General features: G+C 42.2%; 1 protein-coding gene across 1 annotated transcript in view; it reads right to left on the bottom strand.

Annotated features, from left to right (window-relative positions):
- Positions 1-27,488, bottom strand: part of BckdhB (Branched chain keto acid dehydrogenase E1 subunit beta) — a 541,868-nt gene that overhangs the window by 158,378 nt on the left and 356,002 nt on the right. The window contains exon 5 of the mRNA XM_068348129.1: positions 24,487-24,658. Within this exon, the coding sequence (XP_068204230.1) occupies positions 24,487-24,658 (172 nt within the window). The remainder of the gene's footprint in view (positions 1-24,486; positions 24,659-27,488) is intronic.

Below are 27,488 nucleotides of genomic sequence, written 5' to 3'. Positions count from 1 at the left end.
CAGTTGGCTGCCATAATTGGAGGTGACGGGTTTGGCGACATGACGACTGAAGGCGTCGACGAGTTGTTGGACTGCCATTCCCAGCCGCTAACTGACGCAGACCTAGAAGACCTGACGAAATCGGCCAGTGAAGAAGACCCAAGAAAATGTCGAAGAAATGGGCTTAACATTAGAACGGCTTGCCAAGTTCTGCAACCATGTGAAGGAGGTGAAAGAAATGTCGCAAGAGTGGGACGAGGATATGGTTCGTTCTATGCAATTCTGCAACAAGATCGATGACATCAGGACTCCCTACAGGATGCTCTTCGAGCGAAAAAAGCAGCAGCGGCAGCAACTTCCGATCACAATGTTCTTCGAGCCTCGCAAAAAAGAGCCAGTTCCTCCTGCTACTACGACTTCGGAAGAAAATGAAGAAGTGTCCCAGGAAGAAGTTGAAGAGGTGTCCCAGGAAAAGACACCTCCGTCTGAAGAGACCTAAAATACTATCATTGGCTGCACAGTAGAAGACACCATCAGCTTCATCATCATCATTTCTACTGTGCAGCAAATTCATTGCCATCATCATTCAAGTTTTTCTTCAACTTCTTTCGTGGTGAGTACAGTAACAATCTTTATTTTTTTTTATACATGTTTTACTTTAATATTCTAACATTTTAATATTTGTGCCTGTTTTAGTTTAGTATGCGTTAAGTTAAAGGGAAGGTTTTAAAAGTCTGAATATACATGTTATAACCTATCATATTTTTTTGTTTAAAATTTACGTTTACGTACGTAAAACAACTCTCTCTCTCTCTCTCTCTCTCTCTCTCTCTCTCTCTCATATTGTTTTCCTGCTTTGCTACGTATGTACTGTATGATTTTATATAGATACGGTAAATAATATTTGTAATAACATATTTTCTAAAAGCTTTATCTGTAATATCATTATTTATCACTTTCATCATGCGCGTTAAATGCCTTCGTTTGTTTATTACGATCGAAGATGGAACGTACTTTATGACGCCGCCGTTTCAGGCGGTGTCATAAAGAAAACATTTCATTTGGAAGTCCTAGGAAAAATTAAGTAAAACATTGGTAATAACAAAATCAACATACTGTATAATCAATATAATCGATGCAAAAACTAACCTATACACAGATGTGTAAATGCGTTTGTTTCTTCATTATGATCAGAAATAAACGTAAACAAAACATTGGTTGCCATTTTTTATCATGCTTTTTGGTGTGTTTAGGAAACGCATGATATAAAATCGCCTTTAATATTTGTGCCTGTTTTAGTTTAGGGTACTGTAGCACATGCATTAAGTGTTCTGTACATTAAAGGGTAGTTTGTTAACAGTACTACGTACAAGGGAAGGTTTTAAAAGTCTGAATATATATGTTAAATAGATGCGTAAATATGGTGTCACTACTTCGCGGATTTTCACCTATCGCGGTCGGATCTGGAACCTATCTACCGCGATAAACGAGGGCTCACTGACAGTGATATTCCCACAGAATTTGACTTAAGGTCTCCAGAATTCTAACTCCTGGAGCGAATATCCTTAAAAGTTTCCTTTTAGGATATCGCATAATATCATGGGATGTATTCTTGACACCCCACATAGCAATCTGCACCCCGCATAGTGTTTACACTTCGAAGGGAAAAAGTGGCAAAATAAAAGAGGAGCCGTTAATAAGGTTCCCTTCCTCCGTTACTGTTTGAGTACTCAGATGGCGCCATAATCGCCACCATCTTTATTCCTTTTTCTGTAGCGATATCACTCAGTGGTTTTCCCAGTGCTCTCTCGTAATTTTGGATTTATTATGCAATCTCCAGCCTCTTCTGCCTCTGGAAAGTTGAGTACTTAATTCTTATGCTGTATAAATACAGATCTCGCCGTAACATAAAAAATTAAAGCGAATTAAACATAATTTTTGGCAGAGCTATTGCCTGAACCGGAGGCGTCTTCGGCCCTGTCATTCGTAACGCATGAGTTATTTAGTTAGCCAGAACGACTTTCCCGGTATAATAGCTTAAATAATTATTCAGCTATTTAGTCTTCATTGCTAGGAATTAATTATACAGTATTATGCCGATAGTATTCATTTAGTTCGGCGAATTAGGTAGCCGATCTTGTATACGCTAGGCTTCCTAGCCTAGGCGTTTTAGTTTACTCTCTTGCATAATATAAGTGTTCCTGGTGTTAATAAAATTTAAATGAAGATATTAGGCAATTTATACATGTAAGATATATTGATTGCATATAAAATTTTCCTCTACCAAGATAGTATACGAGAGAGCTTCGATGAGTTAGGTAGTCGATCTCACTGTCACTAGGCTAGTAGCCTAGGGGCTTTAGTATACTTTCATACAATCTCCCCGGTTACCCTCATGTATAGGGTAATCCTTCCTTCCCTCTGAGTGTAGCCTTAGGCTACAATCCTAGTCGGTCTTGCCTCAAGATGTCATTCAGGCAAGGTTAGGCTAGGGTTTTTCTGCCCCTTCCCCTAGCTACAGATGGTAAGCTTTGGGTTTAGGTCAGAACCTCAGAGTATATGTCGTGTGCCGGCAGCTGGTCGACAGGGTGAATGTATTCCCCTGTCGGGCTTTGGCTGTCGGCATAGGAGGCTTAGCCTCCCTAGACTGCACTTGAAGGGGTCATGTGATCCCCCTTCTCCCTGCGGTTTAGTCGACTAGTCCTGTGATTGCAGACCCTAGACTGCAGAATAAGATATTTTCTGCTGCCTAGGATGGCGCCGGCTCTGGATCTCTGTTTCTCTATGATAAAGGGTGACGGCTAGATGATGCCGGCCCCCTTACTGTATTGGCAGACCTTAGGCTGGGGAATGAATTCTCCGTCCGCCTAGGATGGCGCCGATACTGAAAAAGAGCTTTCTTAAGGTGTGGTAGGACCAGCTTACTGCCAGCTCCTCTCACACCTTATACAGGACCCTTTCCCCCTCCCCATTCTGTTCTTTAGTGATGGCCTAGCCATCACATCCCTTTGGCCGTCGTCCTGCAATCTCACCGCTTGCCGGCAGGTTGTAGGGCCGGCTTGGGCCTCTGCTTGTATGACCTAGTCGTCCAGCTTCCCTATCGGACACAGTGCTCCGGGATAGCTCTGTCAGCAGGATCAGCTGCCGGAAGAAGATCCATTAACTTTGGAATGTTCTTCAGTCCTCCTTTGGGCTGCCATTTACATCCTATGACCGGCAGGGACCGGCAACGGAGGTGGATGGGTGGAAGCTTGATTATCTTATATTCTCTCCTTCCATTAGAACACTCATTCCGGAGGAAGGAAGTGAGACAGTGCTCTTACATCACCCTTCACTCCCTGCTTTCTCTCTCCCTCTTGGCTAGTGCCACCATGTACTAACCTAACTGTCGGCTGCCCGCCACTAACCTAGCCGGCAAGATGTGGACTAGACTTGGGGCCGACAGCCAATGATTCACTGACATAACTGACTTAGCCGGCAAGAGTTGGCCGAGTTCGGTCTATCGGCAACTTCCCAATCACATAGATTGCTGTCTGGGCTAGTGTGCCGACAGCCAGCAACCCCGCCGGCATCCGGTAAGCCGCCGGCTACTAATTTTTCAATATTGTGTTAGTTGAATTGGGCCTTAGGTACTAGCCTTGCCGGCTGCATGCCGGCGACAACTACAGTATATGTATATACAGTAGCCAGTAAATCTGTAGTATAGAACATACTGCAGACAGAAAACTATGGTATAAAGGTATACTGTAGTTAATTTTTCCAACATACTCTGTGTGTCCAGGCACAGTCTATTGTTGAGACCTTATAGACAGGGAAAGGATTTCACTTGCTAGATACTGATAGATGATCAGTTATTAATGACCCTCATTATTAATCCTTTTGGAAGTTAGTGTTAGCTACACTCTTCTATCTTTATAGGCTAGATTCTTCCACCGGGCCTCCTGAGGAGGATAACCCTAGGATTAATATTGAGGGAGGTCACAGCAATTGGCTGGGCAGGAAACACACGTATGTGTCTTTCCTAATTCATTTCTGGCTCATCTATCCTAAGCTATTTGCAATAAAATAAAATGGAAAATATTAGTAATAATATTTATCAGTTAAACCAGTGAGATGAACTACAGTATACTAATTTTATTTTCCTCTCGTAACAGGAGGACCATGTGAAGTGCGGCAGCATCTTCTGCAACGTTCGTAGCAGGGATTTCTGCGGCCAACTGGAGTGTAGGACACACTCTCATTGTTCCATCACCAAGGGACCTCTCAAATATTGGGACCCCCCGGTATGTACAGTGTGCAAAGAGGCTTTTGAAAATCCCAAGACAGCGGAGTCAAGGGATGCAGCTCGGAACAAGCTGCGCAGATGGGTTCGTGGCTTCCAAAAGAATGTCACGGGGCCTTACATCCCTAGTGAGCGTATGAGGGCCTGTCTATTCCCCAATGCATCTGCGGATGCTGTTATTCCTCAGCCTCACCCTGAGATCCCTTGCATCCAGATAGCCATGGATACGGATGTCTCGGATGCGATGAAGGACATCCATATAGATGAGAGGATGTCAGAGGTGTCAGAGGACACCGAAAAGGACCTTCTGGCGGAAGGTCAAGATGAGGAGTCAACGTTGGCTCCTGAGACGGAAGAGGATGAAGTCGAAACAGTGTCTGTTTCGTCGGTTCTTGCCCAGAACCAGTGCCCTCTACATCCTCCGCTCCTCAACCTGAGAAGTCGGAAGACACCCTGTCTGCCATCAAAGCGATGATGGAGATGTATCAGAAGAAGAGCGAAGAAAGGGAAGCTGCGCTAAGAAAGGAGATTCATCGGCTTGCAGCGTCCCATGGGTCTCATAGGAGACTGAATGTAAAGGATCTTCCCCTGTGCTCCGAGGTGAACCCATGGAGGCATGCCGAGTACATGCCAATAACAAATGGCAAGATCTTTATCTCAGAAAAGCTGGGAGCTTTTCTTATCGAGGACATCGAGTTCCGGCCCAGCTTTGAGTCCAATCCTGACTGCTTTGTTCGTCTAAGGACGGAACCTGTCTCCGAGGAGGAGACAGAGCCCAAGGAGGTCATAGCGCTTGACCATACAAAGGTTCAAGCTTTGCTAGCCAGCAGTCTGAAGGACAGGGGCTTCACCAACTCTAAGGTGCTAGCCCTGAGTAAGAAACACCCTCCTTTCTTAGTCCAGCAACAATGGCCTTCCCCTTTGCGAAAAAAGGGTTCAAGGCAGTGATCAAGGCAGTGGAAGCTAGGAAACCTTGCCCTACACTGGAGGAGTGTAGGCCCCTTTCCCTAGCCCTGCCTACAGATCAGAAAGACTGGAAGGATATTCAGCTTACCATCTCAGTCGGGAAGTTGGAGGCCGATATCGTCGGACGGCAGTTTAGCGAAAACCTCCCCAAGTTGTCAGAGTTCCTCCTGCGTAGGGAGCAGGACACGAAAGAAAGGCTTGCTGCCACTCTGTCCCTCCAGGTGACCCTGGAGGCAATGGCCAGTGAACATAGGTCCCCAGATATGTTCATGGTCATAGCCAAAATACAGATGGCAATCCTAACTAAAGACTTTTACAGCTTTGTTAGGGTTAGAAGGGCTTGTAGGGAGTTTCTGTTTGCCTCGGCTGCAGTAAGACACGAACCCAGGAAATTGATATCTTCCAACATCTGGGGGAAAGACCACTTCCCAAATGAAGTGGTCAAACAGATAGTCGACAAAGCCGCCACGGAGAATAGGAATCTCCTCCAGAAGTGGGGCATGTCGGCCAAGAGGAACTCTTCTCCGGATGAGGGTCCCCAACCGAAACGGAAGACAAAGAGTCCAAGGTTGCCTTCTCGCCCTGCTAGACAACAACAACTTCCCATGACCACGGTGCCTCAGATGGTGGCACAGCCCCAACCTACCTACCATATGGTTCTCCAGCAGGTGGTGACTCAGTCACCAGCCTTCACTCCCGCCTATGAGAGGCAGACTACTACCTTTCGCCCTAAAGGTAGAGGGTCAAACAGAGGTAACTCTAGACGTCCCTTGAGAGAAAGAGGGGGTAAGGGAGGACGCTGTCAAGGAGGCAAGCCCTCCGGAAACCAGAACCAATGAGATGCTTCCGGTAGGAGGAAGACTCCGGCTATTTAGGGATCATTGGACCTTCGATCCCTGGGCCCACAGCATAATCAAGAACAGACTGGGTTGGAGCTGGAGGACAGCTCCACCATCATTTCCCCAATTCTTCCAACACTCCACCCCCGTCCTGGAAGAATACACCCGAGAGCTCCTGAACAAACGGGTAATAAGGAGGGCAAAGTCTATCAAATTCCAAGGAAGGCTGTTCTGTGTTCCCAAGAAAGACTCAGGACAAACTAAAGAGTCATTCTGGATTTGTCGCCACTCAACAAGTTCATAGAAAACGACTAGTTCAAGATGCTGACTCTTCAACACATACGGGCCTTGCTGCCCAAAAGGGCATACACAGTCTCCACAGACATAGCGGATGCCTATTGGTACATTCCGATCAATCACAAACTTTCCTCCTACCTGGGATTCAGGCTACAAAAAAGAAAGTACGCTTTCAGAGCCATGCCCTTCGGACTAAACATAGCCCCAAGGATCTTCACGAAACTTGCAGAAGCAGTTGTTGAACAACTATGCCTACAAGGTATTCAGGTAATATCCTACCTGGACGACTGGCTGGTGTGGGCAGCATCCAAGACGAAATGCATGCAAGCATCCAAGAAAGTGATCCAGTTCCTGGAACATCTGGGATTCAAAATCAACACCAAAAAGTCTCGACTATCTCCAGCTCAGAAGTTTCAATGGCTAGGTATACACTGGAACTTAAAGTCACATCGCCTCTCCATTCCATTAAAGAAGAGGAGAGAGATAGCGGGATCTGTCACGAGACTACTAAAATCCAACAGGGTTTCAAGACGCCAACAGGAGAGGGTGATAGGCTCCCTCCAGTTTGCATCAGTGACGGACCCAGTGCTAAGAGCACAGCTAAAAGATGCATCAGGAGTCTGGAGAAGATACGCATCAAACGCTCGAAGAGATCTAAGAAGACTAATACCGATCCGACTTTGATCACTTCTCAAGCCAAGGTCGGAGGCCAAGATTTTGAAGAGGTCAATACCTCTGCAACCGCCTCCACCCTCAGTCATCATCCACACGGACGCATCATTGGAAGGATGGGGAGGTCACTCTCATCATCGGAAAGTTCAAGGAACTTGGTCCTCTCTATTCAAGACCTTCCACATCAACATTTTGGAGGCCGTGGCAGTCTTCCTTGAGTTGAAGAAATTATCCCCTCGCCCTGCGGTCCACATAAGACTGATTCTGGCCAGCGAGGTGGTAATGAGATGTCTGAATCGTCAAGGCTCGAGATCACCTCAACTCAACCAAGTAATGTTGGCCATCTTCTGCTTGGCGGAGAAGAAGAGATGGCACTTATCAGCAGTTCACCTTCAAGGGTTCCACAATGTGACGGCGGACGCTCTATCCAGGCTAACCCTGATAGATTCAGAATAGTCCCTAGAAGCAAGATCATTCTCATTCATCTTACATCAAGTCCCGGAACTCCAGATCGACCTCTTCGCGACGAACGACAAAAAGAAAATTCCTCGATACGTGGCCCCATATGAGGACCCTCTAGCGGAAGCAGTGGACGCCATGTCCCTCGACTGGAACAATTGGAGCAGGATTTACCTGTTCCCTCCATACAACCTGCTGATGAAGACCATCAACAAGCTGAGATCTTTTTAAGGAACAGCAGCCTTAGTGGCTCCCAAGTGGCCCCAGAGCAACTGGTTCCCTCTAGTATTGGAATTGCAGCCGAGCAGTAAGAAAAAGGTTTGGGATCTCGAAAGAGAGTATAGACTTCTTAGAGGAATATAAGTCTAAATCTACCAGAGAAGGAAATATGAGTCATCTTGGAAGAAATGGGTAGCCTTCGTCAAGGCAAAGAAACCAAAGGAAATCTCAACAGATTTCTACTTATCTTTCTTTATTCACCTTCATGAACAAGGTTTAGCAGCCAACACGATAACTACGTGTAAATCTGCCTTGACTAGACCCTTGTTTTACGCTTTCCAAGTAGACTTTTCTAATGATATTTTTAAAAAAATCCCTAGGGGCTGTGCTAGGCTTAGGCCGGCAGCACCTCCAAGGCCTATTTCTTGGTCTTTGGATAAGGTACTACACTTGGCTTCAAGTTTGAATAACGGATATTGCTCTCTGAAAGATCTGACTCAAAAAGTTATTTTCTTATTTGCTCATCTTCAGGGGCTAGAGTAAGTGAAATAGTGGCCCTCTCCAGGGAGGAGGGCTATATCAATTTTACTGAAACGGGAGAACTGAATCTCTTTCCCGACCCAATGTTTCTTGCGAAGAATGAACTACCCACTAAGAGGTAGGGTCCCTGGAGAATCTGCCCTCTGAAGGAAGATGTCTAAAAGTTCCATAGAACTTCAGACTTCAGGAGAGGACAGCTCTTTAAAGGAGAAACATCGGGCTCAAACTTATCCCTGAAACAACTAAGGGCGAGGATCACCTACTTTATTCGCAGAGCGGATCCTGACAGTACACCTGCAGGTCATGATCCTAGGAAAATTGCTTCGTCGTTAAAACTTTTTCCAGCTCATGGATTTCGAGAGCCTTCGCTCGTTTACTGGATGGAAATCATCCAGTGTTTTCTTCAAACACTACGCGAAGCAAGTTCATGAATTAAAGAAATACGTGGCGGCGGCAGGTAGTATACTAAAACCTGACGCTTAGTGCTGAGAGGAACAGTGAATTATTTGGGACTATAATTCTAGAGGGTGTACATGTTGGCACGTTATGGTGCAACATGGTAAGTGAGATGTCATCATAATGACATTATGGACTGTTCCAGTGTATATAGGTGAAGAAACATAGACTTAACACTAGTGCCGTGTGTTTTTACACAAGTGTAAATAAACAGACTTCTCAGAAAGACATTAGAAAATTATTCAAAAATTTTCAAATGAGTGGCATAAAAATTTTGTTTTCAGGTAAAACAAGTATTTCTGATTTGATTTTGTTTCATCTATGTTGGTAAATTCTATTTCACTAGCATTTTTTACATTAGTATAAAATGTATGCTGAATTTTGGTTTATTGTTTAACAATAAATGTCTAATGGTTTTGTGCGTCTTATTTCGCCCTAAACATATATAAAGTTATATATAAATAAAGTTATGTCTGAGCATTACCTTTATTCCTTACTATTCTGTATAATTATATTGAACAAATATAGTAAATTTGTTCTTATACGTAAACAAACCTCTTCTGGCCAGGCTTACCTTGTTCTGATACAGATAGAAAGGTATCTGCTGTGGTATACAGCTAAGCTGATATACCTTGGATGCTATGGTGGCTTACATGTACCCATGTAGGATTTATAAATGCAAACTCTGGCTTGAGGCATACAGTGAGACCTGTACGCCTTTTTGGTTACTAGGTTGGTCATACGAAATATGCAAACTTCGAGACTTTTTCCCGAGTCTGGCATGACTCTTCCCTATAGGGGGCAGGAAGCACAAACATGGTTTATGATTAGAGCACAAACATGGTTTATGATTAGAGCACAAACATGGTTTATGATTAGAAGTAATGACATATAACAGTAATGTCATAGGTCTCTAGGTCTAAATGACCAAGGAAATATTGTCTTGAGGGTTAAGGCACAACTGGGAAATCCACGGATACATTAATGCTCTGGTAAACTTCCTTTTGGGTGAGATAGCCATGTCGTCCTGATGGACCCGCCCTCCTTTCTATGAAAGGCCTTGGCAAGATCCCTCCCAATAATACTGTATCTATAAGTACTGGCTCAACGCTACAAGGAATAAAGATGGCGGCGATTATGGCGCCATCCGAGTACTCAAACAGTAACGGAGGAAGGGAACCTTATGAACGGCTCCTCTTTTATTTTGCCACTTTTCCCCTTCGAAGCGTAAACGCTATGCGGGGTGCAGATTGATATGTGACGTGTCAAGAATACGTCCCGATATTATGCGATATCCTACAAGGAAACTTTAAGGATATCCGTGCCAGGAGTTAGAATTCTGGAGACCTTAAGTTAAATTCTCTGGGAATATGACTGTAGTCATGGACGACATGGCTATCTCACCCAAAAATAGGTCCGTTATTTGTTCAGACGTAGATACAAACCCTCCGCTATTTATAGGGTGACTTACTCTTAGGAGGGAGGAAGTCCTCAGCAACTGGCCTTGGTCATGACCGGGGGTCCTCTCTATTTTGATCTGTGATCAATTGTAAAAGGGGCCCTACCCTCACTAAAATCAAGTGCCGATATGAGGTAATGCACTGATAGTGGCCTGCAGAAGCTTGTGTGTGAGTGGAACTAACAGTGTGGCTTGTCTTTAACATAGGAACTCGAGTACAAAACCTATTGTTCTTAAAAGACTTACCCAATACCCTCCCTCTAAAAGGTATTGGGGACGTAACAAAGGATTCTTCTATACTTAGGAGCCACAAGGGAAATGGGTCTTACCTGCAGCGAGGTGAGGTCAGCTATGCTGAAGCTTGCGGAGCTGTTTTCCCCAGAGGGGAGAAGGTGAAAGGAAGAAAGGAGCCAGGCATTCTTACTCATTCACCCCAGACTAATCTGGGTAGCCTCAGCCCTCAACCCTCTGCTACTTGTCCATCAAGGAGCTTGAGGTGTTTAGACCATTTGTTGTGCGACCACCACAGGACCAATGGAAAAGGTCTCCATGTTCTTGTGGGTTACGTCTTTGCAGGTGGTGGGCCGTGAAGGTCGATTGACGCTTCCACATGCCCACTTAACCCTGGAAAGGTATGATGGGTCGTACGCAACCCCTACAGCATTTTCAAAACCTGTTTTTTCCCCATAAATCATCAGCTGTCTCGAATATGGAAGTGATCGACCTGCAAGGGGTGACTAGTCTACATGCCATTGTCTGATTTAGGACTGATTTTCGTCTAACTTCCCTCCTTCCCAATTTTTTTACCCCCCCCCCCAGGGGTCGACCTCGACCCTGAAATACCTTTATAGGGGTAAGTGATCAAACAGCAAAGTTATTACATAATTATAAATTGTCGAACAGTGTTGATACTTGTTTGGTTCTTTATAGTTGGAAAGTGTGGGTGGATGGTGTGTCTACCACTTGCATGACATTGGTTTTGGCTTAGATGCCATATATTGCCATGAGGTCCATTTTCCCTCAAATGCTAATTTCTGAATTTTTTTATTTTTTGCAAATTTCTGATTTTTTTTTCTATTTATTTTGAATTTATCTTCAATAATGGCCAGCAGGCAGTATTCCCTCGGCATGGATGTCACCAACACACTTCTAATGGAGTTAAAAAGAGATGTTGATGATAATATGGAGCTTGCAACCTCATGTGTTTGATATTTATTTCTCTGATAATTTCTCCTTCATATTTGTCAATATTTTTCTTATGTGTATTAGGTACTTGAAATTGATTTATATAGTGTTTTATTATTATTATTATTATTATTATTATTATTATTATTTTTATCATCATTATTATTATAGATCATAGTTTATGTATATATAATAATTTGATATTATTTTACTTTTTATTGGTCAGCAGTTTCTTATTTTGATTTCATTTTACTTTGATTGGCTACTGATTTGCTATTTGATATCCTTTTACTTTTATTAGTTACTAATTCTATTTTCTCTTGCTGTAAGTATGGTATCAATTTTGTGTTGGTCACATCAAGCTTCCTGAAAGGACTCACTGTCATAGCTTCCCACCTAAGACTGACCACATGACAAACACCACTTGTTTGAGGAGCAGGAAGCCTGTTTGTCTATAGCTTCAAACTCTATATATTCTTGTTCTGTATAGAATTCGTGATATTTTGGTATATTTTAATGCATAAATATCATATTTTATAGGAGATACAATGATTTTCATAAGAAATTTACATTGTGAAACTAGGCCGTCAAAAAATTACCTTTAGATTTCGCCCCTGATATAACAGTAAATTACATCTTAGTGCACATTTTATTATGTATTTCTGTTCTAGGATAATATGAGTTTATTCTATAAAAAAATTAGCCTCTTCCTATTTTATTTGGGTACCCCTAAAAATTCATGAAATTTGGACAAATATTTTTGGCCAAAAAAAGTTACCCTTTTTTTCTCATCTCAGATCTTGACTTCTATGGGTCCAACTCATTTCCAGCAATTACACGCTGTTGCTTTGCCATCTAAGGTGTCCCTAAAGGGATTTATGTGTATATGTATATTTCTATTTTTTGTGAATATTTACGTCGTCTTTTTTTTGTATACTTAAATTTTTAATATATTTCCAATAAATAGTTATTTTGTAGATGGGTATCATTCATATTTTCAGTAGTTTTTAGCATTCTTTGAAGTATTTTTAGCAAGTCAAACAATACAGATTGATGCATAACTAAATTTTTCCTGAATTTTTTTTGGAGTCGGGGTCGCACGCGACCGAGTATACTGTACCCTTAAAGGGGTGTCCGAGTAGCGTACCTATCCAGGGTTAAAGTATCTGCACCAGAGTAGTTTCTTAAACGCCAGGGACGTAGCAATGCCACTGACGTTACGAGCTCTGGGTCTTGGGATGGAGGAGAGTCTAGATTGAGAGTAGCCTCAATTGCCTTCCGATCCCAGAGGGGAAGGAAATCCTTGAGGTCCTCCTCTTGACCTTCCCCGTGCTGGTCAGCAGTGCCGACACACGGGGGCGAGCTGGTATCGTTCTTTTAAGGTAACCCCACAGACTCCTCACTGGGTAAAACCCCCGTTGATGGGTTTTCGGTTACCGAACGAAGACTCTTTATTCGAAATGGGCTGCACCTAGGGTACAGCACACTTGGATTTGAGTCTTGGCAATCCACGCAGGGACGCTGCTGAGGATTACTTCTCCCTGTCTCTTATGGTAAGAGACATCAGAAGATGGATCATACAACACACTAACTCTCTTGGTCAAAAGCCCAAGTGAGTAGAAAGGCCATCTTCCGTGTAAGGAAGCGATCTGCTGCTGGGCATAAGGTTCATAGAGAGGGGCCTTCAGAAACTGAAGGACCCAAACCGCGTTCCCAGGAGGAGGTTGAGATCTGACGGGGGACAAGTTATCTCACACTTGTATAAGTAAAGGCATTGATGGGAGAAAATCCCCTTCCACAACATCAGTCACCATGGACCGAACACTTCGCCTGGAAGACCGACGCTGAAAAGTGTCTGAGGTGCCTAGACATCTTTTCCGTAACTTGTTGCGAAAGGCCTCTCTGAGAGGGGCGGTGTAGGATCGTCCCACGCGAGAAGTCAAAGCAAAGCTACGGCTTAGGAAAGAGTTAGCATTTGGCTGCTTGGAAGATCATGCCGTGGAGGAAGATCCGTCGGAACTCTGTCAGGAGCTGTAGAAGGTCCGGGAACCATTCTGCGGGTTGCCATAGCGAGCTATTGGAGCTCCGTCAGGGGCTGCAGAAGGTCTGGGAACCATTCTGCGGGATGCCATAGCGAAGCTATTGGAGTCATTGATAAGATCTTGCTTATCCTGACTTGGCTGAGGACTTTTTCACCAGACCGAATGGGAGAAAATAGGCCGCCCCACTGATCCTGGAATACATCTTGTTTGAGGGCCTCTTGTTCCGGGACTGGGGAACGGTCGAGTGGGAGCCTGAAGATCTGGGCCGCTGCGAGCATAACCACAGTCGGGGACCTGACAAAGTTAAGACTTTGTTGGAAACTAAGATGATTCCAAGACACTAGGAGCCCACTATCTGGGTGGTTTTGCAAGCACATTCCTGTATCGGGAATGACGCGAGCAGATGGGGGCAACTAGTTGTCCTCTGTTCATCTGAGGCTTCTACTGCTAGATGGTTCTCTAAGAGAGGTGAATGCTGGTACCTTTCTGAATAGGGCCAACGGACAAGGCTGGAATGGTGCGGCATATGTCCCCCCCCTCTCTTTTGATGCATTAAAGAGAGCATCAGATCCAGAGGGAAGACGAGAAGACAGGCCTCTTTGCAGATGCTCTCGTCTGTGTAGTTCGACATAAAAGTCGTGTCCGGAACTCAGTTGGAGAATGTTGAAAACGTTGGTAACGGAGGTTTCTCCTTCTTAGGACAAAAAACGTTCGTACTTCTCCGTCTCCGATCGGTAACCTAGCATTTATATTAAATGTTCCCTACTAGGGAACAGATATGCTTATGAGAAGTTTCCAGCCAAAGCCTTTGTATAAGACTAAGACTTCCGAACGGGGGAAAGGAAAAAATGCTTATAAGGAGGCAGAACGTAAATGCTGTATGTTTGGTTACAGGAAAGTAGCCAAGTAATGTAATGAATAACCTGGTTTCAGTAAGGGATATAAATATACAACTTAACAGAACGGAGTTCTAATTGCAAGATGTATATAGTCCTTATTGGCAGAAAAATAGCTTGCACGCATATATGTACTTGTCCATTTGCGCTAGCGCATGCATATTCTCTGCCTCTAGGAAACGTTTGCAACGAATCCGGTTGCGGGAATAATGTATGTGCAACGTATCGCAACATTATTGCTGAAAGAATTTTGATTGCGACTAACTATAATATTTTCTTGAATAAGAGTGAACATGTTCTCAAACAAAAATATACAGTTATAGAGGCGATCATTTCCCCTTTGGTTTACCCCTCCTCTTTATGTGAGGGGCTAGCCAGTGTTCATTACACAGAAACGGATGTCTGGTTACCAGTGGGCGGAGTTTGAAACGTCCGTAAACGAAATGAAAAGTTGCCCACGTTTTTGCTATCGTTCTTTTAACGTCAAATAACAACGTTCCTTCGGGACTAATTGTTCGAAACAATAACCCTGTAAGGATAGAATAAAAAGTCTCGGAAGCCTATCGTGTAAAAGGCGAGTCGTTATACCCACGATATAATGACGGGGGAGGCTGCCTCCATCAAACGGTAGAACCGAGTTTAAGAAAATAACCTCGCGGTTTTTTCTTGGCTAGAGCGCATGCTCCGGGACAGCCTACGGCCTTCATGAAGTTTTAACAACACTCGTTGAAGTTCTGTATAAACTTCTCAGGAACGAGTCTCCCGAAAAGGGTGAAGTCTCGTATGTGGGAGTTTGCTTCAAGAATGTCAAGACATACAGTAATTGCCATTGACATGTTACCCGAAAGGGTTACTATCGAATGCTTTCTCGCTAGTGAGAAAACTACCGTCTAAATCAGGCAAGGCCTGCCAGGGGAAATGAACTGGAATGTAAAGTTTTTTCTTATTCCTCGCTCATTTCCGTCTGCTAACCAAACAACTCGAAGTGGGAAGGTGGAGGAAAGATGACGGTGGTTCGTTCGAAAACAAAAGGATCGGTGCTGGCGAAACCAGAGTAGCTGATATAGTAATCAGCTGGGAGTGTTGATTGATGTATCAAGTCACACCTTTGGAAGACCCATCCGGTAAGGGGGGGAGGTCGACCATAGTGTTTCAAAAAAACTCTGGATCGCGGAAACCGAAAGATTTGGATGAGAACCTAGGGGTTCAGAATCTATTTGTGAATTCCTTTCTCACGACCTTAAGGGATGTTTTGTGCCGAGACCCCGCAGGAACTCTGTCGCTGATTCCTGATGGAATTTTCAGGAATCGTGTTATGTGACCAGGACCCAAAGGAACTGTGTCATAGTTACCTGTAGAGATTCGTAAACCCTTAGGTAGCAGGCATCCCTCTGTCATCAGCGTAAAACTCTTGATGACGATGTGCGAACGCGAACAATTCACGGGACGAGAGTTCGAAAGCTCTGTCATGAGAGTAAAACTCTTGTGCACTCGTGAACACTTCGCGCAGCGAGAGTTCGAAAAACTCTGTTACATGAGTTGTTCGCGCACTTCAACTGATTGCGTGCGCCCAGGTGCTCGCGTGCGTGCGTGCCAAGTTGGTCGTGAGTACGCGTCAACATGGTCGCGCGCGTGCGTCAATATGGTCGTGCGCCACCATCGGCTGTGCGCGCCAACTTGGTCGTGCGCGCCAACTTGGTCACGCTCGCCAGATCGGCAGTGCACGCCAATTTGGTCGCGCGCGCCCCATAGGTCGTGAGCGCCAATTTGGTCATGCACGGTAATCCGATCGTGCGCGCCAATTTTGTCATGCATGCCAAACCGGTCGTGCGCGTCAATTTGCGCGCGAGAGCTCTCAGGGTGGCGAGAGTACAGTACTCACTACTACATTCACGATAGCCTGTGTTGTGTGAGCGCGAACGGTCAACACAACGAAAGTCCTCAAACTCTGTCATATAAGCAAGGCTATGATCACGAGAACCCAAAGGTTCGGCGTGAACTGCATTGTGAGACCCTGAAGGGTCAGCGCAAACGAGAAACAGAAGCTTCTCTGTCATGAGACCCCGAAGGATCAGCGTGATTAAGGGCACGAGAAATCATAGGCCTAACATAGTCTGTGTTGCGAGACCCTGAAGGGTCAGCGCAACGAGAAACCGAAGTTTCCCTGTCACTAAACAGTGAAGTGTCAGAGTGACTAAAGTTACGAGAGCCCAAGGGTTGTGTAAATAATGTTACAAGACCCCGAAGGGTCAGCATAATGAGAAACGGAAGTTTCCCTGTCACTAAACACTGAAGTGTCAGAGTGACTAAAGTTACAAGAGCCCAAGGGTTCTGCGTAACTAATGTTACGAGACCCCGAAAGGTCAGTGTAACGAGAAATCGAAGTCTCTCTGTCACAAAACACCTTAGTGTCAGTGACTAAAGTTACGAGAGCCCTAGGGTTCAACGTAACTAATGTTACGAGACCCCGAAGGGTCAGCGTAACGAGAAACCAAAGTTTCCGTCACAACACACCAAAGTGTTAGTGTGACTAAAGTAACGAGAGTCCAAGGGTTCAGCGTAACTAATGTTACAAGACCCAGAAGGGTCAGCACAACAAGAAACTGAAGCTTCCCTGTCACAAAGCACTGAAGTGTCAGAGTGACTAAAGTTACAAGAGCCTAAGACTTCAACGTAACTAATGTTACGAGACCCCGACGGGTCAGCGCAACGAGAAACCGAAGTTTCCTTGTCACAAAACACCGAAGTGTCAGAGTGACTAAAGTTACGAGACCCCAAGGCGTGATTGATGGCACAAGTTCCCGAAGGCTCAACGTTACCATCGTTACGAGAGCCCGAAGGTTCAGCATAACTGAAACCCGAAGGTTTCGAGCGGAGTCCCGAAGGACTTCTACTGTCATGAGAACCCGCAGGATCAACATGACGAGAGCCCGAAGGCTCAACGATCACGCCAGCCCATAGGGTGATCGTAACGAGACCCCGATCAAGGAGAACCAGTAGGTTCAAGATTACACCTTCGCATAAGAGGTTTGTTCTCCCCGAGGAGAATGTCGCTTAAGATAAGGCTCTCGCTCCGCCCCTGAAGAAGAACCATAAGCGTAACGGGGGACCGCCGATGCCTAGAGGCGGTCTTCTCTCGAGGACGAGAGACTCGTTCCCCCGAAGGGATAACCTGCTTCGGAGAAAGCTCTGCCACCGCCCCTGGTGGATCAGCAAACTCCTACAAGTTATTTCTCGTGAACGAGAGGGAAGTTCTCCCAAAGGAGATCGCCTAAGACAAGCTTTTTCCCAGCTCTATGGGAATAAAGCGTAGGCGTAAAATATCTCTCTTACGAACGAGGGAGAAAGGACATTGCCAAAGACAAGCTTTCTTCCAGCTCTATGGGAAAAAAGGAGTAGGCTTAATAATCTCTCGCGAACGAGAGTGAAGTCCTTCCGAAGAAGGACATCGCCTAAAACAAGCTTTCTCCCGGCTCTATGGGAAAAAAGCGTAGGCGTAAGAAACTCTCTCGCGAATGAGAGAGAAGTCCTCCCAAAGGAGGACATCGCCTAAAGCAAGGTTTCTCCTAGCTCTATGGGAAAAAAGCGTAGGCATAAGAAACTCTCTCGCGAACGAGAGAGAAGTCCTCCCGAAGAAGGGCATCGCCTAAAACAAGCTTTCTCCAAGCTCTATGGGATAGGGGTAATAAAAAAAACCCTCAAAGGAGGAACATCAAGTTGAAGGTTGACAGCGAATGCTACCTCGTAACGAGGGCAGCTCACGAGCTACCACATGGAGTGCAGGATAACGAACAGGGCGACCGTAGCACTCGGCCTTGTGTTCTACGTCGCTGCTACCTGTGAAAAAAAAAAAAAAAAAAAGGAAGTTATGATCAATTACAATTCATGTTCTGATTCACAACATACACTATTTGGGGAATAAGTCACCTTCCTTAGTAAGATAATTCCTCGAAAGAGAGCTGAACTGTTATACACTTTAATTCAGCAATGAAACAAACACACGGTAGTGTCAAGAACCTGCCGACTAACAGTCGCAGGGAGGATGGTAATGACAACTCCCGTACGGCGGAGGCAGTCGGATACGTTGTCAACAGCAAAGTTACAAGTATCTAACCACGTATATTTCCATTTATACATATATACACTCATATATATGTAAGATAAATGAAAACACAAGAAAAAAAAATAAAAAGAAAAACAATCAAGGCAAGTCTTTGCAGGAGAGAAGGGCAGCATGTCCGTCCTCTACCGAGCCATAAAGTAAAGTGGTTACTCAGCCGAGAGGTGTGAGTGAGCGGGGTAGCCAGTCTACCCCACCCCCCACCCGCTAACTAGCGGATGGGGTAGTTATCCCTCACTAAAATTATCATGGCTCGTCTTTCAGCTGCCCCGAAAGTATACCCTATAAATAGTGGAGGCTTTCTATCTACGTCGGAACAAATGTGAATACACTAACACCTCTTGATACGAAAGTTTCAGCATACAAAATTTTCAAGCTGCAAAACGAGATTCCAAAATATTTTTGCTTCATATTGCAAAAAATGTTTCATGCTACAAAACGAGGTACGGTACAAAAACCCCGCCGCCTCCGAAATTGAGTTTAAAATTTACGCGCAGCCACGTAAACTTGCCACCATGCTCCCATTGGTTATCTAGTTATTCTGATGCTAGTTACCATTATACGATCCTTCTCTATTATTGGTCATCATCTATCCCATCATGCATTTACGTATCTGCGTCCCTCGATTATTTCGTTTCGGCAACAGTATCGTTAACATTGAATTCAAGTTCGTGATTTAGCTTTCGGGCTGTTAATTACTGAACTGTATCGTGCTGCGTTATTCAACTCATATGGATCGCAAGAAAGTTGCTGATGTGCAGGAAAAGAAGAGGATGCTTTCTTTGGAGAGGAAGCTTGAGATAATAAAGAAGTATGAGGCTGACATGTGGTTAAGTGTGATCGCTAAGGAATATGGCCGAAATCCGTCTACGATACGAACCATACTTAAACAGAAGGAAGCCATCAAAGCAGCAATACCTTCTAAGGGAAGACTGCTTTCTCCATCAAGAGGAGCCATGTCCATTATGAGATGGAGATACTGCAGGTGTTCCACTCTGAGAATCCTCAAGCCTTCAAGGCACACAAAGTGCTTAAGGAGTAGCTTCCGGTGATGTGGAGGGCTAATGCGAGAGCCTGGGTAACAAGGCACTTGTTCAGCAGGTGGGTAAATCTTCCAAAAAAATTTGGAAGACAAGAACCTTCCCCTGAAATGCCTTTTCTCTCTCTCTCTCTCTCTCTCTCTCTCTCTCTCTCTCTCTCTCTCTCTCTCTCTCTCTCTCTCTCTAGGCTACATAAAGAGACACTTCAAATGCAGAAAAAAAGACACTATTACAGCTATCCACATCACTAGTGAGACCCCACCTAGAATACGGAGTCCAATTCTGGAAACCAAGTATTCAGAAGGATATATATAGACTAGAAGCAGTACAAAATAGGGCCACCAAACTAGTTCCAATACTAAAGCAATTTGGATAAAGACGGAGGATGGAATGTTTGAACTTATTTGATCTAAAAACTAGACGACTAAGGGGACAGTTGATAAGAGGCATTCAAAATTCTTAAAGGAATAATAAAAGCAGATTACAACAATCTATTCACGCTTAGCAAAAATCAGTCCAGTGGTAACGGATACAAACTGGAATGAAAAAGATACAACACAACTTAAAGTGGTTATTCTTTTACATACAAAATAGCAAATACTTGGAAGAGACTTCCAGTGGATGAAGTGAACAATAACACAGTAAACGAGTTCATGAATAAGTTAGACAAGATCATAAGAACTTTCTAAAGAGCAAACGGAGTCTCCATGGATGGACTAAAAAGTCTTTGAGACATCCAAAATACATGTGTCCGCACAAATGTGCGCCCCACAAACCCACCCACACACAGAGAAAGAGAAAATATGATAGAAAAAATCCTTAGTGTCACAATTCAATGCTCAGTTAGTTAGAAACAAATTGGAAAACTTCAGGGCATTGATAGCCAGTGAGGAACTAGATGTCATAGGCATTAGAGAGACCTGGATTCAAGAAAAAACAAAGAATTTTAACGGAGAATACGAAATACCAGGTTTCAAGCTTTTCAAAAAGGATTGCCTTACCAAAAACTGTGGAGGGGTAATGTTCTATGTTAAAGATCACTTGAACCCCATAGAAATTAAATTAGAAACTGAATGTGAAGGGCAACAACCATTAAATAGAATCACTTTTACAATGGATGATGTCAAAAAGAAAATAAAAGGACTCAGTAAGTCCAAGGCACCAGGTCTAGATGATATTCATCCAAGAGAGATTACAGAACTAGAGGAGATAACCCCACACTTTTACAAAATGTTCCGAAAGACATCCAGCAAAGGAAAGGCATCACAAGGATGTTAACTAGGCATTATTCTTTCAATCTACAAGGGGCCAAAAGAAGAACCAGGCAACGACATACCTGTGTGTCTAACTTCAGAACCTTGCAAAATTTTAAAATCAATTACAGTAGATTTAATAGTAGAGCATATAGAGAAAAACAGTCTTCTGATAGACAGCAAACATGGTTTTAGACAAAAGAGATCATGTGACAAATCTTTTGGAATTTCTACTCAATAGACAAGGTTAAAGGTCAGAATTAAAGCACTAGGCATAATTGAAGGGCCAACACCATGAATCGAAGATTGGCTAACAAACAGAAAACATAGAGTTGTAACCATTGGAGAAGCTTCAAAGTGGGCAGTTGTTACAAGCAGAGTACCTCTAGGATCTGTCCTTGGACCATTGCTACTTCTGATCTACATTAACAACATAGATTTAGGATGAACTAGTAGAATAGCCAAATTAGACGACGATACTTAACTAGGAATAAATGCTGTGAACTCAGAAGACATAAAAGCCTCAAGAGTTATTGATATTGATATCTTTATTGGTCATTGTTACAATGAAAATGTGTTATAAACATTAGAAGTACAGCCCAAGTCCATTAAGCATGAAGCTTTTACATGGACCAGATTTATTTAACATAAAATAAGGACATGCAAGTATTATGGCCTAGTTGAAGACACACAAATACAAATAGATGCACATACAACCTTACATATGTACATACATAAACATACCTACATACAATATGTACATATACACGCACATACACATATTTACAGCCTAGCATACATATACAAATACATAAAGAAATACAAACATAAACGTTCATACAAACATACACATACATACATGTGTACACATAAGTACATATACATATACAATAATTATATAGTATCATAAATGATAAGAGTAGAAAAAAATGGTAATAGTAATAGTAATATTATATGACTATGGATCATAAATTTGCGATAACAATGATCTAATTTTGTCTTTAAACATATCAATAGAAGTGATGTGATATCCTGTAGGAGGTTATTCCAGTGTGTAACGCCCCGCACACTCACAATGCGGTGAGCCTGGACAGTGCGACAGTATGGTACTCTTAGGTCATGAGGTCGTCTTGTGTTAAAATTATGAGACAGTGGAAAGATTATGCTCACTGCTCGGTAAGGAAATAAAAAGTGTGGATGATGAGGAAGATCTTGGTATTATAATCAGCAAGGATTTGAAGTTCACTAAACAGAGCATAAAAGCTGAAAAGAAAGCACAGAAACTACTAGGTTACATAAAGAGAGAATTCACATACAGAAACAAAGACACTGTACTACAGGTGTACACATAACTAGTACGTCTCCTTCTAGAATACGGAGTCGAATTCTTGGCTCCAAGTATTCAGAAGGATATAGATAGACTGAAAGCAGTAAAAGCTAGGGCCACCAAAACTACTTCCAACATTAAGGGGGCCGGCTGACTAATGCCTTTTTTTAAGGATAGAACTTTGACATTTACACCACTTAATAAGGTAACTTAGGACATTTCCAAACTGCCTAGGATTTTTGCCTCTGACCTTTGGTTTTGCGATACCAGGGAGATTTATCCTGAAAATTAGTGTTTTTCCAATTCTATCTCCTCCCTTGATACTCACCATTAAGACCTTGGATTACTACCCTATATAGACCTGATGTAGACCTCCAATAAAATACCTGATGTAGACCTCCAATAAAATACCTGATATAGACCTCCAATAAAAGTCAATTTTTTGCTAGATATGAGTTTTTTCACTATGTTAAAAAAAATAAACCCTATAAATCAGGGGAAAAAACTAAGTAAATATGAAGCAAAAATTCGAAGAAAGGGTTCTATTTTATTGTTTTATAATGTCTAAGTTATATACCATATTTAAATGCTATATCTTTAAAACTATGGGAGAAGATAGAATTTGAAGGTCAATATGCATAAGTTTGAAGATATGGGGGTTCAAAGTTTGTCTTTGTATTTTTACAAAAACATGATTATTATAAATTTTATGTTCTTTCTTTAATATTATCAAAACAAAACAATGTTATCTATCATAATCTAATCATAAATTAAGATCCCTTTGCTCCATATCTTGCTTCTTTAGGCGAGACAGTCGCTCCTTCATCATCTCTCTCCTTCACTAACTCCTCTAATATCGCCGATATTACCCACTTCTGAGGTCTTATTAGAGCCAATTTTCTTCTTCTTTATGTTAGTGAGATGTTGAAATTATCTTCTACTCTTTGGAATATCTTTAAAACAAAGGGAGAATGTAGAATTTGAAGGTCAATACATAGTTTTGAGATACGAGCGTTCAAAGATTTTCTTTGTACAGGGTATTTTTACAAAGACAATATTAATCAATCATGATTATTATGAATTTTATATCCCTTTTGGATATTAATAAACGAAAACAATACTATTTATCATGTATGAAGATTCCTTTACTCAATATCTTACTTCTTTAGGCGAGACTGTCGCTCCTTCATCATCTCTCTCCTTCACTAACTCCACTAATATTGCCGATATTACCCACTTCTGAACTCTCATTAGAGCACATTTTCTTCTTCCTTATATTAGCAAGATGTTAAAATTGTCTTTTCCTCTTTGGCATGATGAAATTCTTGCTGAAACCAAGAAAACCAGACGTACAAACGAGTGAATGTCAGAGGTCAAACTCAAAACATGCACTCTCTATTCTCTATGAAGTTTGTGCTAGCACTGAAGGCTGAAAGGTGTAATTACCTTGTAATACTTCGTCTTGTGACTCATGTAATCTATACAGATGCCATTATCAAAATTTACGATAATAGAAGAATTACTGCATTTTCTTGTAGGGATCAATGTTTTTTGGTTTATTGAGATACTTTTACTAATTATCATGTAACTATGAAAGTAAGAGGAATTTTGACAAAAAAATTTGTATACGCATTCTCCATTGCCATACAAAGCTCAGTAAATTTTTTTATTAGTTTGTGTTTTTCGTCATATACCCTTATATATTGATTGGCATGCCGGCCGGGCCCCTCCGGCAATTTGGATATAGACTGAGGATGAAATGTTTGTACCTATATAATCTACAAACTTGACATCTTAGGGGACAGTTGGAGCCCTGTTGGAGCCCATGGGCTTATAGCATCCTGCTTCGCCAACTAGGGTTGTAGCTCAGCAATTAATAATAATAATAATAATAATAATAATAATAATAATAATAGAGGCATTCAAAATTCTTAAAGGAATAACAAACATAGGTTACAACAATCTATTCACATTTAGCAAAAAACAGTCCAGAGGTAACAGATACGTGTATGTGTGAGTGTAATACGCCTTCAGATATTGAACACTTCACTATAGACTTATACCATAGCCAGCGTTTGATAGTCAGGCCAGCCTACTATAGACGATGCGGGCCGAGGCTGAAGAGGCCCTTTAATCTTGCTAGCCACGGCTACACTCCCTCACTTATCACCTGTTGTTAAATACCATTAACAATTTTACAAATGTTCCAGCTCCACTGAAGGTATTACCTATTTTAAGACAAAAGGTTTATATATGCATAGGAACAAACAGGTTTTATGAACTGAAAGCTCCAAAACAATTCTCATTTGAAATACAACTGAGTTTAATTGACCTGAGTAAAATGTAAATATTTTTCTAATTGCCCATACATACAGTATATTGCACAGTACTAAAATGCACTCTACTACCACCATATTTGCAGTTCATTAATACCAAATGGAAAAAAATTTATTACCTTCATCCAATATATCTGCTGAAGACAATGGTAATGTGTAATCTTTTGTGGGAACCATTTCAACAGCAGCCCGATAAAGTACTTTTGGCTCCAAAAACAGACAGGGGTTATTGTCTCGAATGCATGATAACAAAAGCCCCTTTGCTTTGATAGGACCTCGGGGCACAACGACCTGCAAATTACATAGAATTATACTAACTCTTTTACTAGAGCAATCAAAATAGCAAACTCTCATGAATGAAATAGCCAATAAAACTACAATTAGAGACAGACCTTGAAACATTCAAATCTACAAAGATTAATACAATCTAGAATATAAACTAAAGCTTAACTATTATTGACTAAGAAAGACCAATCAAAATGACAACATATTTGCATTGTGATGATCATATGCCAGAGGTTTGTAAAGATATCAGTGACTAAGTGTCTACCACTTCACAGACTCCTTTTCAATGCCAGGCTAAGGGTGTAAAGGTACAAGAACTTTAAAATTCTACTTCTCCTAAAGGACAATACCTAGAAATAAATACTGTACAGAACTAGAAACTATCTTAAAAGCTTAAACCATAGAATAAAAATTGTAAATATGCAGATGAGCAGACAAAGGAATAAGAGCATGCATGCATCAAATGTTTGTTTACATCTGCCATATCGAATACAAGAAAACAGATAAGCTAGTCCTCGAGAAATAAAGTAAAATGGTAGAATTATTGTGTAACGGATACTATAAGTTTCCCTAGAATTTTTTAGAAAAAGTAAATAAATACATATCCAGTGCATAAAATGGTTGTGTACTGGACACGACACACTTGTGCGAATATATAAGTGATTGATTGATTGATTGATCTGAGGTTTTCTGGCATCCTGACATCTAAGGTCGTTGACGTCGATATTGTTTATTGTAAATACAAAATAAAAGAATATTCAATTGAAACCATAAAAGCAAAGATGTAATTTTTAAAGATAAATAGCTTTCAGAAGACCTGCTTCTAAATTAAAGCTAAAAATACCACTAGCATGGTAGGACACATGTCCCAGAATCTTAGCAAAGATGAACCTGCCATCCTCACCTCGAGCCTCAAACAGATATCTATTTCTCTCACTACTATATGTGAGATCGTGAGTTACTCACCATAACAACTGGGTTAGATCCCTAAAACCCCATCATTTGCACCAGCCACCCATTGAGATACTACCACAAGAGAGTAATAGGGTCCTTTGACTGGCCAGACAGTACTACATTTGATCCTTCTCTCTGGTTACGGTTCACTTTCCCTTTGCCTACATATACACAGAATAGTCTGGCCTATTCTTTATATATTTTCTCCTCTGTCCTCATACACCTGACAAGACTGGGATTACCAAATAATTCTTCTCTCAAGGGGTTAACTACAGCACTGTAATTGTTCAGTGGCTGCTTTCCTCTAGGTAAGGGTAGAAGAGACTCTTTAGCTATGGTAAGCAGCTCTTTTAGAAGGACACTCCAAAATCAAACCATTGTTCTCTAAGTCTTGGGTAGTGCCATAGCCTCTGTACCATGGTCTTCCAATGTCTTGGATAAGAGTTCTCTTGCATGAGGTTACACTCAGGCACACTATTCTATTTTATTTCTTTTCCTCTTGTTTTGTTTAAAGTTTTTATGGTTTATATAAGAAATATAACAAATTCGGAGATAACTTGTATTTTTCCCTAACTAATACAAACGTGCAATTATTTATGTGGATTATCTTTCGGCGAAGCTGGAAGGTAGCCATTAGACTAAAAGTGCGAGGTGGCAATCCTGCCTAACTGCTTGAGCAGGTAGGCCAGGGGTGGCAGGAGGGTACCCAGCCGCCTCTATATATACTCTCACAGCCGTGAGTTATGTCACTTTTTTATTACAGGCAGGACTTACTGGGGGACAGGTGATGGCGGGCCAATTTGTATAAATAACTACAGGTTTGTATTAGTTATGGAAAAATACAAATTATCTAAGAATTTGTCACTTGTTCCAATACTAACAAACCTTACGTTATTTATGTGGATGACACACTCTTAGGAGGGTGGAAGTCCTAATTCTGGCATGAACATTGACCCAGGTTTACCTAGTACAGTATATAACTGTGGTCTAGTGAAAACCTTGACACCTCGCTAAACATACATAGTGAGCATGATAGTGGCCTGAGCAATTCATTGTCATGAGAGCTATGTATGTCTTGTCCAAACACATTCCAAGTTTATATAGCAATTAGAAAGGACATTTCCCGTCACTTACCTCACAGGAAGCAACAGGGACGTGGACAGTATATTAATCTATGACTATACTAGGCTACACAAGGGAAGTGATAATTACCTGCAGAGGTTGAAGCCAGCTTGCAGATGAACCCATGGTGCTGTACCCCAAGGGAGGGGAAGATGAAGAAAGGAAAACTGCCACACACACTCTCATTCATCCCAGTCTAAACCCGGGTAACCAATGCCCTCAACCATCTGCTACTTGTCCAACAAGGAGCCCGAGGTATTTCTTAAACCACATGTTGAGCAGCCACCGGTGGACCAATAGTAAACGTATCGAGTCTCCTGAGGGTCACGTCTTTTGAATAGTGGGCTGTAAATGTGTTTTGACGTTTCCACACTCCGGCCTGTAATACATGCAAAACGAAAAAGTTGCATTTGAATGCTAGAAACATAGTGATGGCCCTGACATCATGGGCTCTAGGTCATTGAGCCGGAGGAGGATCAGGGACTAGAGACCTTTCAATCACTTGGCGTATCTAGGATTACATAGTATTCTTAGTGATACTCCTCTTAACCCTCCAGGAGCTAACAAAAAGTGATGTTAGTCGGGGCCGTGTTGCTAGAGTACGTTTAAGATAATATCTCAAACTCCTTACTGGCCACAGTAATTAATTGATTGATTATCAGTTATCTGGCATCCTGTCATCTAAGGTCATTGATGCTGATATTATTTATGAGCAAAGAAATGAATAAATAAATAAATAAAGTTTAAAACAATAGAAGCA

This window comes from Palaemon carinicauda, chromosome 24 (assembly GCF_036898095.1).
Source record: "Palaemon carinicauda isolate YSFRI2023 chromosome 24, ASM3689809v2, whole genome shotgun sequence".
In the NCBI taxonomy this organism is placed as follows: domain Eukaryota; kingdom Metazoa; phylum Arthropoda; class Malacostraca; order Decapoda; family Palaemonidae; genus Palaemon; species Palaemon carinicauda.
This window is presented reverse-complemented; position numbering and strand designations above follow the sequence as displayed.